At 37.6% G+C, this 12268-nt stretch overlaps 1 protein-coding gene across 1 annotated transcript in view; it reads right to left on the reverse strand.

The window, feature by feature from the left end:
• Positions 1–12268, reverse strand: part of commd10 (COMM domain containing 10) — a 73707-nt gene that overhangs the window by 58732 nt on the left and 2707 nt on the right. Inside the window, exons 3-5 of the mRNA XM_063490026.1 lie at positions 11184–11294; positions 10345–10500; positions 7583–7693 (exon numbers count right to left, since the gene is read on the reverse strand). Of these exons, the coding sequence (XP_063346096.1) occupies positions 7583–7693; positions 10345–10500; positions 11184–11294 (378 nt within the window). The remainder of the gene's footprint in view (positions 1–7582; positions 7694–10344; positions 10501–11183; positions 11295–12268) is intronic.

Below are 12268 nucleotides of genomic sequence, written 5' to 3' on the forward strand. Positions count from 1 at the left end.
GTAACTTGTCAGGAGGACTTCGAATTGCGTTTAAAGTTTGCCCCGCATCCTCGTGATGCCGGTTTGAGAGAGACACGTGAGGCAAGCAGGGATGTTCAGGGAGGCTCTGATCACAGCACCTCCTCGCAGAAGTCAAAAAGGGATGTTTAATTGCGTGCCTCATCACACAGTGTTAATAAATAAAGTCACAGCCTTCACTGAGAGGGCTCAAAACGTGTGCCGAGTGTGTATTGTTGTGTGCTTTCGAGCACAGAGCTTTCATTCCTCCTTCATTACAGCACTGGTGCTATAAGCCAAAACAGAGAAAATAAATTAGAATCACACAACAAAAAAACTCTTTCATGTTGGATGCCTTGATAAGAAAAACAAGCAGGTTTCCACAAACTACATTTAGTTGTCTTATATTTTGGAGCTAGCTAGGGACAACTTGACACACAAAAAAACAATAATTTATGAGATTCCCTCATAAAAAAAAAAATCACAAATAAAAGATATGAGAGAAAAAAAACTAGGTCGTGAAATTTATTTGGGGATCGATAAAAAGGAAAAGCACTGAAAGCGTGGACTGGAGTAAAACAATGCAAATTTGGAGGAATCAGACAGAATAAGACCCAGAAATGTGAATTAGGAATCAGAAATATGCTCTTTCTGAAAAGATGCACTTGCGTATGAATGAGCACAATTAACAGCATGCTTATTTGATGCTTAGAAACACTCTGCCTACGAGAGAGAAGCCGCTCTTCCGAGTCCAAATTTTATTGAGAGCTGTTTAAACTACCACAGCATCATCCACCATCCATCAGGAACAGTGAGGCAAAACAAACTCAATTGTTCCCTTTCCAGACGCTACAAGAAATGGACTGTTGACTGTTTTACTTTGGTTACAGTTTTGTGTTATAATATAGTGATCTGTTTGTACTCTGTGACATTTAAGAAAAATGTAAGTGCAGTGAGCGCAGTTTAAATGACAGATGCATTTAAACACAATTTATATAGCAAAAAGCTGAGATTGTGAGGTTTAAAGCGAGCCCAGACATTGAAAAGAGGACCAGAGGAGACACTTGTTAATAAAAATCAAATCTGTTAGTGGACTGAAATTACCTGGAGTGAAATACTGTATCTCTCTGAGATCAGAGGTGCTGACCCTAATCTCTAACCTCTGAACTTCTTTTTAAGTAAGAAAGTATTTTCTCTATACTTACTCTGGCTACATTTTTCAATCAATTAATTGATTAGTCTACAAACTGTCAGAAACTGTGATAAATCCTCGTTTTCTGAAGCCCACAGTAAAATTCTTAAATTGCTCCTTTTATCAAACTAAACATCTGTTAAAGTTAAACAATAAAAACAGCAAACATTTACATTTGAGAAGACAGATATAGCAAATATTTGCCATTTTCACTTTATAATTATAAATTACTAAAAAAACAAAAAACAAATTCCTATTATCTTGGGTGACAGACACTTAGAGAAGATCCTCCTCGAGTTTGAGCTTCTCCTCTTCTCTCCTTCATGTGTATATTTGCTTTCCCTCTTATTTATAACGGGGAGGACATCGCTAGAAAATTGTCTGATTTAAATTAAAAATTGTCTGATTTTAAAGAAACATTTTATTTTTATCGTTAAAAGTTTTTTAGAGTGAGTTTTCCTTATCAGGATTGAGGCTCTAAGTCCAGCAGGGTGTTGTATCAACCAGTCACTTGAGCCCCACAGTGAAATGAAAAACAACAAGACTGAATGAAACAAGTACTTGGGCGGCGTCCAGTGGAAACTCCAGCTCTAGGGGAAAAGCTATTCCTGCTTACAAGTTTTTGATTGAATAGGCCATAGGAAGAACATAAGAAAAATCTGTTGGGAAAAGTCTGGGATTTGTCTCAAAGCTGCATTTAGTACATTTTTTCCCCTTTGAGGCTTAAAAACTCAGAAGAGCTTTGCTTTATCAATTCTCATCAAGTCTGTCTGAAGCTATCAGGCAAAGATATCCTTTGAAGTCGGAGCCAGCATGTAGAGGGTACATTAGCTCACTTTTGCAGCCTAGCATGCGCACAATAAATATTAAAATCGACAGAGTCTGCCTTGCAAGTGGATGTTCCATATTATAATTTTCACCCTAGCCTTTGGTCAGCAGGGCAGTGGCTCATCCTAATGCCAAAAGATAGAGACAGACACCAAGAGCGGTAAAAGATTTTAATTTTAAGACTCATTAAAGTGACATCAGAATTTCCATTTTATGAATCTATGTTTAGAAAACAAACTTAAGCATCCAAAGGTTTTTTAAATCAATCAGTCTATCTTAAGGTGATCACAAGTAGCACCGCTAAAAGGGGTCAAAAGGCTGATTTGCAATATTGTTTTACAAGCTAACAAAAATGTTAAACAAATGCAGGCTGTGCACACTTGAGTATAGCCACTTGTACTTTCCTCCATGGAATATCTGTCTTTTCCTCGAATTATTTATCCGAGTGTTTCAAAACAGAAAAAGACCCAGTGTGCTCCTTTAAGCACTGTTAAGGATGTAATATCCACTCACTCATTTAAAGCCTCCTCAAAAAGCCTCCATCAGAAGTGGGTTTTCTCTCTGTCCTATTCCCAAAGCATTGTGCCGCACAAATTAATAGTGCAACTGATTGACGTGTTTACACTAAGCTGCTTATTCTGTGGCCAAATATTTTGAGTATGACTAATGGCCCTGCAAATGCTTACCTTACATCATATACTTAAAAGGATCGTTTGATACTGTGTCTTTATTTTTTTTGTCTCATACATATACTTTAGAAATTATGGCTGCCAATACCAAACATGCCCAAAATTTCAAATAATGAAGTTGGAATATGTACAAATAATTCTCATGCTCTAAAAACTCAGGCTTCACTCTAGTCTAAACACTGAGATTCAGACAATCTTTCTTCTATACGATGTCAAACACAGTTCCTAAATATGATCACAGTCATGGTAAAATGAAGGTACACTATCTGTCAATTTAAATGTTTCATACAGGGCATAATTTAAAAAAAAATCTACTCCTTACTGGTCTAAAAATTAATTCAGTGCCAGCTCAGATCAACAACATATGGCACATTACATCACATAATGCCATTATTTATTTAGTGTGATTAAACAAACCCCAAGATTAAACAGAACCACCTTTAGCAGAAATAACCTGAATTGTTTGCTGTGTGACTTTATTAGTCGTTCAAATCATTGTGAAGGAATTTTAGCCCGCTCTTTTTTACAGCTTCAGTTTATTGAGGACATTTATTTCCCCACAGCTCTCTTAAGGTCCTGGCACAGCACTTAAGTCAGGATGAGTTCTTGACTTTGACCGGACAACTGCAACACCTTGGCTATTTTGTTTTTCAGCCATTCTGTTGCCAGTATGCTTGGCATGATTGTCCTGTACCAAAACAAAATATTGCCTAGCTTCAGCTGTCGGACAGATGGCCTCACATTAGACTCTACTTTGGTATACAGAGGAGTTCATGGTCGACTCAGTGACTACGAGGTACCCGGGTCCTGTGGCTGCAGAACAAACCAAAATCATCACACCTCCAACACCATGCTTGACAACTAGTTGATTTAATAAACAGTACATGGCTGCTACTTACCCTCATAACTCCTGTGAAAGCATTAACTTTACTTAGTTTTTCACACTGTCTGTTTCTGTTAAATAAATAATGACACGGTGTTAACAGACCACGTGGTGTTTTTCATCTTTTAAGACCTGTTAAGGACTAGATTCTTTTTTATTATATCCTGATACTTAAAACATTAGAAATGAAATAAGGCGTACTTTCTTTAAATCTCCAATCATCTCCGCCATCTCTGTAAAAGCAGACCCCCCCCGCCCACCTTGTGTTCAAATCCTTTGCTTTTGAGAGGCAGCCAGTGTTTCCGCACCTCAGAGATAAATAAGATAAATAAAGATTATTTTCAACTGTGAATAATGCAGAGTTCCTGCAGTTTAGTTCAAGAATAATCCACTTTAATGTTTTACTTTCAGCGCCCTTTTTATCTTTGCCTTTCTTTTATCTATTATTGAAATATTCTCCTCTTGCATGTTTGCTTTCTGTGAGCTGTGTCTTTTTACAAATTCAATAATCACAGAAAAATAATAATATCTTGTTAAATACTTTGTGGCCCAGTCATTGTGTGATCATGAAAACGTATGGCTAAAAAAAGATCTCACTTCCTCAAGTTTTCAACACTTACGTTTTTGTCTCTGCTGCTGTACAAAATTGTGCCATCTGGTTTGTTGGCATGTTGGTTTGTTGTACTAGAGATGCAAATACATAAATTTATGAAACTAAGAATCTTATTTTTTTTGTCAATTTCTTTCATTCATAACCTACCGGCATATTTGAAGATTTTCAAAACGTTTTGCACCGAAGGATAAACTCAGTAACTTGGAGAATGAAAGGGAGATGTCCATGTGGTGCTACAAACTCAAGCAGTCCAGTATGCATACAGCAGATGCTGGGTAGAAAGCCAGTATCTGCTTTACACATCATTATTTCTCTAAAGGCAAAAGTCTCACAAACAACACACCTCTGACATAAAATGGAAAAAACTATGCATTTATATCTCAAGGTCTATGCAGCTGGAAATGTTTAATCGGGTTATCTGCAGTCTAGCTAGCATGCCAACAAAAACCTTCTCGAAATACAGATAAAAGCAGACATTCCTGTTTCTCAGAAGCTCAGAAACACTTCCTGTCGTAAAGTCGCATGCCATACATACTACTTTTAAGAGGACTTCACATATTCTAATGCAAACTGCATGAGAAATTTCAGCAAATTCTCACTCTCATCTTTCAGTTGCAGTTCTCGAGTTTTCTTTGTAGTCTTTTCTCTATTGTTTGTCCTTGCTATCACCTTCTGCTGCATCCTGATCTTCTCCCTTCCATCATCTGCTCACATCAAGTTTTCCCCCTAACTTTTCTTTCCTTTTGACAGCAGATCAATCAAGTCATTTTTCTGTCTCAGCCCCCTTCCCACTGGGATAACAATGCAACAGGTCTTGCGTCATACCTTCACTGAACGAGGCCAATCTCACCGGTCCTTATGAGGGTAAACTAGAGCTCTCACTCCTGAAATATTAAGGAGTGCATGAGAAGACATTTATGCCTGTGTGCCGATGTACTGCAGTGCTTCCTCGGTTTTCATATCTGAAACAGCAACTTTTCACCAAACCCGATACAAATTCAGTTATGAGGAAAATAGCATCTCACATGGGTGAGGTCACACAATTATTGAAACAGAAACTATAATCCATAAATTCTGTGTTGGTCCACACACTTTAGAGACAGAGGGTGTTATGAAGATCTTCCCCTGATATTATATACTTCAATAAAACACAGAAACAAATATAAAAATCCACTCCACTCACTTTTAATTTCAAGTATGCCTTCTTACATCTTATCCACTCTACTGCAGATACACTGTACGTCACATATAGTTTGGAGAATGAGATGTGAAGCCCCCTGGCAGTCCTCCTCCTCAGGAAGAGTGCTAATGAAGTAGGAGGCCAGTCGGATGAGAGAGTCTTACTCTCCACTTAGGTTCCAAGCAATCAATAAAACACAAAGTGCCACTGTTGCCATCCCCTTACACATCTTTTGCTTTCTTTTCTTGATCCCAATTTTCTTCAGTATTTCTATCCTCTTTAATTGTTTTACTTGTTTTCACTCCCTCTCTCACCTTTATATCTCAATATTTCTGTCCTTGTCACCTCTTAATTCTCTGCTTTCTTCCATTTGCTGTTTTCCCTTCCCCTCGCCATTAGACAGCCAGCACTGACGGTGCTATAAATCTGTGCTGTAATTAGTATGACACTTGCAGCAGAATTTCATTTCTATTCACAACTAATTTACCTCTCCGTCATTGCAGTGTTTTGACATCTCAAAAGTTTTACTGAGGGATTCTCAGAGTTTGGAAGCAAACAAACTTACTGTCAAGAAACTCTAATCAGAAAGCACCAATGGAAATTTAAAAGAAAAGTGCACGCTCAAAGTACCTTAATACAAACTTAAACGAGGAATCTTATCCATCTCAGACACTTCACTGCCCCTGAGGGCTGCTTTCCAAACTGTGAGGCAACAGTGCCCCCTATAGGTCAACGGTGAATGTGCACCTCAATGATGTTCAGTGAAGTTGATCCCTTTACACTTTTAACCAGCCTTGTTTTAGCCCCCCAGCTATCTCCTCCCACAAGGGAAATTGTGTAAGTGGATTTAAATAAATTAATACCTCTTCTGCAAAGCCTAGAGAGAACACAGAAGAAAACCATAAAAAAAATAACGTACTGCTGTTGCATTCACAAAGATAAAGCAAAACACATATTTTTTTCTGGCTAACGCCTATAGGCCCGCATTTAAGACGACAGCAATTTGAATATGTCATGCCTAATTCTACGTTTAGACTGAGCCGACATTCTCTAGGGTCTGAATACAAAGCAGTGTGCAAGAAAGACACTTGACTAGTCAGCTGGAACACCACTATCCAGGCTGTGGGGATAATCAGTCCCACCATTCTGAGACAAAAAACTGCTTTACAAGAAACCGTTCAAGTGCCCAAAGGCCAAAAATTAATTTTTAGTATCTGTGCCAACAAATAAAAGTCGTGTGCAACACTCATAGTCGACAGAATACATTTTAAGTATTTCTCCAAAAAAAATAAAAATCAACAACATTTCACTAAGTATGTGTTCATGTTTGAGGCTGAGCTTGTTAGGAGAATTAAATCATTAAGACTCAAGAAAATGTTTCAATTAAATCTCAAACTTCAAAGGTTGAAAATCATTTAATGTTAAAAAGACACTGTCTTTTGAGTTCTGATTGCTTTCACTACAGCTACAGAGCTCTACCTCTCCCAGTGGAAAAAGAATAAATGAGTGAGGGAGGCTCATGAGGTCCCAGTTATCAGAGTAAGTACATGGTTTTAGCTAATTGGGATCCAAACAAACTCTGAAACTGAATAAAAATAAATAGAAACAGGAAAATGCTTTGATAGAAAACAAAAAGTCAAAACAATATGTAGCTCATGCTTCTTGGTGTTTTCCTTTAGAAGAGCAAATATTTAAGGTTAATTAGATTGCTGCTTAATTATTTGTCCTACTATTTGTGGGCAAAAATTGCCTATTAAGAATCTTAATGAAGAAACTCACTAGTGACCTCAATAAGGCAGGCGCCGAGACTAAATCATATTCCAACAGAGCTTAGATGCTGGGCATTCAAACAATTCAGTGCTGGTAACAAAACAATGCCCCAACATACTGACCAATTTCAACCACACAATAAGTCTCTCAAGAGAACAAAAAGACCCAGGAGGTTTCTGATAACAAGCTCCCTGATCTCTGATCCATACACTACAGTTACCCTGGAGCTAGATGCAAGTCTACCTCTGGGTCAAGACAGAGAACAGAGGGATTAGCAAAAGAACAGAGAAAGACTGATGGTGCCTCTTAATTGACATTTACAAAGAACAGCTCTGTGATCAAAGTGCACAATAAGACTTGGAGCAAATAGGATGTTTACAATAGATAAGTAAAGCTATAAGAAAAGCAGACTGTCTGTATGTGTCCATACCTCAGAGTCTTCACCCTGGAGCCCCAGCTGGAGGACGGCACTGGGAGACTTCAGTCTGGCATGGCTGGACTGAGCCATCTGCAGGTTCAACTGCCAGCCAACATACTCCAGCTGAAACACACAAACAGAGTTTTAGAATTAACATAACTGTAAAAATAAAGCCTCACACTTCAGTTTAATAACTGCCTCAGGCAGCTTGTCAAAGACTTTAAAAAAAAGTGTTTTTCCCCATAAAATAATTGCTATTTTATTATTACTTCTGCCTCATCCTCATTATCTTGGTACTTTTGACCTGATTTTTTTTATCCTTCATTTCCTTCTCATTGTTTTCCCCTCTTTTTTTTTACTGTTTTATGTTTCCAAAGCACTTATTAGTCAAATTAATCAGCATTGCACTTTTTTTTCCAAAGTAGTTATTACTAATTTAGACTTTTCAATATTTCATCTGTTCGTGTTAACATTTTGCCATATTGCTTTGTTACAAGGACAAAGGAAAACTGAAAATTGTTTTATTTGCTGCATGGCCACATTTGTGTAGACTTTTACTTTATCCCTTCATCCAAACTTTTCTCCAACAAAAGTGAAAAAAAGACGGTCTACGTGATGTGATGTGAACTTGTAAAACTTGCAGTGTCTCCTTATACCAACCTCACCAATTCCCCCACCTGCTTGGCTGATTTAATGACAGACACTTCACCAGTCAGCTGAAGCAGTGTGATAGATTAGCAGCGGTGAGTCAAGGCGGGGCAGTTAAGTGTTTTATGATGCAGGGAGAGGCCATAATAATAAACCATGTGTGACTTATTGGTTGTGGATGCATCACAGCACAGGTGTGAGGTGGGGAAGGACTAAAATGCATTTATTTATACTGTAGAAACATTCAAATTAGCAGGAATAAACATTACAACTCTGCGGTCGTTGGTCTTTAAGTTTCTTTATATGTAAAGGAATAAATCTGAATACATTTAATAAACACCTGCAGTATTCTATTATCTTGCATAAGATAGGTCAAAATACATGAGCATTCTAATAGTACAGTACATAGGCATTGCTTTCTAACACATTTCTGCTTTTTCTGCTTGATCGTAGGTCAGTTTGCTCATTTTTTGATAAAAAAAACAGGAAATGAAAGGAACTGTCCCGACAACCTCACATGAAGGAAAAATTCTTAATTCTCGATAAACAGCAGAGTTAATTAAAACAGCAAATAGCCAATTCAATCACACAACAGCCAGTAGCAAGCATAGAGATTAACTTGAGGTCCTGTTCCCACATGTGTGATATTTATATTATTTTGGTATTTAGTTCTCACAACTATTTAGATCGCTGGGGTGATGCGGTTTGTGATTATTTGTAAGACCGTTGCTCATTTTTGCTGTGCATTCAAAAAACTATTTACTTAATTTGTCAATCATGACACACACACATATATTTGACACCAGCACTGAGCTTACAGCTACATCTCGCAGTTATTTTCCTTATTGATTCATCTGCTGATTGTTTTGTCGTTTGCTCTGTAAAATGCCAGAACACAGGGGAAAATGTCATTTATAATTGCCCAAGGTGGGATCTTCAAATGTCAGCTTTTTGTCCAACCAACCAAAGATATTGCATTTACAATTGTGATATTATCAGTGAAGAAAAAAAGAACCAAGTCCTGATATTCCAGAGGCTGAACTCTACAAATTCTTTGATACACGCAATTAATTGCTTAATCAAAAGCGATGCCAGTTAACGTTCAGTTGGTTAACTAATACTTGTAGCTTTATTGTTCACACCCAGTTTTGATATTGAGCAAGAAATTTATGACTTTATGTTCAATGAGCATGTGGCAGAAACGACAAGATGCCTGCTGAATGGTGTGTATGAATATGAGACTCAATTTAATCTCAAATGTGCATGTGAGACAAAACATATTAGTTTAATTATTACAGTATTAGTATAATTACAACTCCATTCTCAAGGATCAATAGCTGTCACATCCTTCCATGTATAAATTCATTAGGGAGCGAGGGGAAGATTTGCCAGACACGAGCAGGTGAGACATATAAATGTCTGACAACAGCAACAGCCCCAGCATAATGTGACTGATGTGTACATGCTGCGTATTTATTCTGTGTTTGATCTTAATTCCCTTGTCTCTGAAAGGAATGCTGTTTGAAGTGTCGCTCTTTAATCAAGTTATAGAGCGAAACAAGTTTAGAAATTAATGAAACAACTTGTGTGAGCTTTAAAAGAAGTCTTTGTAATCCAAATGGCTGGAAAGGATTCACATAAAAGCAGGTCAGTCTTAATGTGGACAGTCTGATGCTTATTTTCAATTCAGTATCACATTATGAATTCAATAGAACTCGGCTCGCGATGAAAATAAAATATAACAGGCAGCTTTGGGTTTCAAAGACGTTATAGCAGGTGTAGTCAAAGTTCAGGTATATCAACACTAATAATGTTCCCAAAAAAATATTACACTGTATACTGTATCGCTTGCTTTTACTGATCCTCCACAGACTTACAGCAGCAGAAATTCTATTTCTCATTTACACCAGCACAGGCTCAACTCGTGCATGAATGACAAGAATAACTGGTTTACAAGCACTGTAGTGTGATGGATGGAGTTTCTGCATCAGTGGTAAAACTCTTGTTTGGATATATTGTTTGTAAAACACAAATAACAAACTGTAAAGGGTTTGCTGTGTATATTCTGCTAAATAAAAATAAGAAGTATGATGCTAACGAGGACAAAAAAAACCCTTAAACTGTACCTTCTTCGGGGCAAACAAATTACGTTTCAGTTTCTCCACCAGTTCGGGTCCAGTAGTTGCCCAGGTCTGAGAGAATACCTCAGCCTTCTCTGGGGTTAGATGGACCATCTCCAGCTGTTGTTGCAAAGAGGCCGGCTTTACGTTATGATACACTGCCTAGTAAAGGTGATGAGAGAAGAGGACAGGATGTGTTAATCAGCATCAAATGTATGAATTTATATCGAGTTATTGTGCAGTTACAGTTATAAAAGAACAGTCCATTTAATCTAATACCAAACACAACATTGGAAATACAACTACTCGCAACACAACAGTGACCCCAGGTGGAGAAATAGGCTATCAGTGTGATTCAAAAGCTACAGTACACACTCCATGCCAATCTCCTCATATTAGGATATTTAGAAAATATGCAAAATAAGCGCTGTGCATCATTTGAGTCATTTTTTATGTGCACTGCAGGAAAAACAATGTAAAAACTTGTAAACCTGTCTGCTCACGTGACTTTGGTGAACCATGTACAGAAGACCTCTCTTATCGCTCTTATATTTATCTTTCTTACAAATACACGTGTATGATGTACACAACAAGGGCAAAGAACAGTAACACATTTAAATGTACAGAAATGTTTCTATCTGCACTGCAGCAACATATCTAAGTGGATTCAAGTCATGTCTTTGTTCACCACCACACAAAACCTATTTCTTTTTTGTCTTCTCCATCATGTTTAACAGCCATTGCTGCCTGCTTAAAATTATATAATATTCTCAAACTAGCAAGAAGAAAGTCCAGCTTATCAAGATAAACACAGCCGTAACACAGGATGTCTGGTGACCACTCACTTGCTCTAATATAAAGGCAGAAGTTTCCAAGACTAGGTTGAGAGCATTTTTATCCAATGAGAGAGCAGCCTGGAGTTTTTCCTCCTCTTCCTCACTGAACGTTCGCTCTCCCTGTGTAGAAAAAAATCCAATGTAATGTAAAAGCATCCTGAAATAATAACTAAATATATGAATGAAAAGCCACTGTCTGCTTAACAATCAAAACATTTTCAGAATTAGCTTTAAAACACAGTATGTGGGTGTCAGTGTTAATCTGACAAGTCTGACAACAACAAAGGTTTTCCTTGAAAGGAGCTTATATTCATTAGCAACATACAGTATTAATCTCATGTTACTCACACTAATGTTTTGCTGCGCGCAGCTCCTCTGCTGCCACTCGTGAGTGATAGTCAGTTCAGTCAACAAACAGATTTTTATTATAGTTTTATTTTTATTTTGGATATTTTTAAAGCGAAATGTGGAACATTGCAGTATCACAATTACCAAAGTTAAGTCCTTGTCACTCTGCTTTCTTCAACTTATCCAATTCAGGGTCATATAGCAGCTAAAGCCAATGTCCCATCTCAGTAGTCATAGGGTAAGAAAGGAGGTACATCCTGGATAGGTTGCCAGTTTATCAGGGCTAACGTTGAGAGACAGCGAGAAAACCATTCACACCTACGGCCAATTTAGAATTGCCAGTTAACCTAACATGAACATGGCTTTGGAGGAATCCAGAGTACCTAGACATAACCCACAAAGCAAGAACGTCACAGGTTTGAATGCTTCTGAGTTTGCAAGTTCTCTATGGGCCTGTGAGCCAATGGTGCTAACTACTGTACCACTGTGCCACCAGTTAAGTAAATAAAGCCCCTAGTCTTTATTTAATGTGGATGCTAGGTCATGGACAGACTGAGGCTTGTAGCACTTGACATCAGACATGCAAAAAGGTTGAAAAACTGCTACTCTATGAATGAAAAACAAAGCATAAACTAACAAGCAGTTAAAATATTCATTCTAATTTCGCTAGGCTGAATTGCAGCATAAGAACATTAAATAATGTGATCGCCTGATGATACATGTCAAAATGTCTATTGCATTAAATA

The sequence above is a fragment of the Pelmatolapia mariae genome, linkage group LG12 (assembly GCF_036321145.2).
Source record: "Pelmatolapia mariae isolate MD_Pm_ZW linkage group LG12, Pm_UMD_F_2, whole genome shotgun sequence".
Lineage (NCBI taxonomy): Eukaryota > Metazoa > Chordata > Actinopteri > Cichliformes > Cichlidae > Pelmatolapia > Pelmatolapia mariae.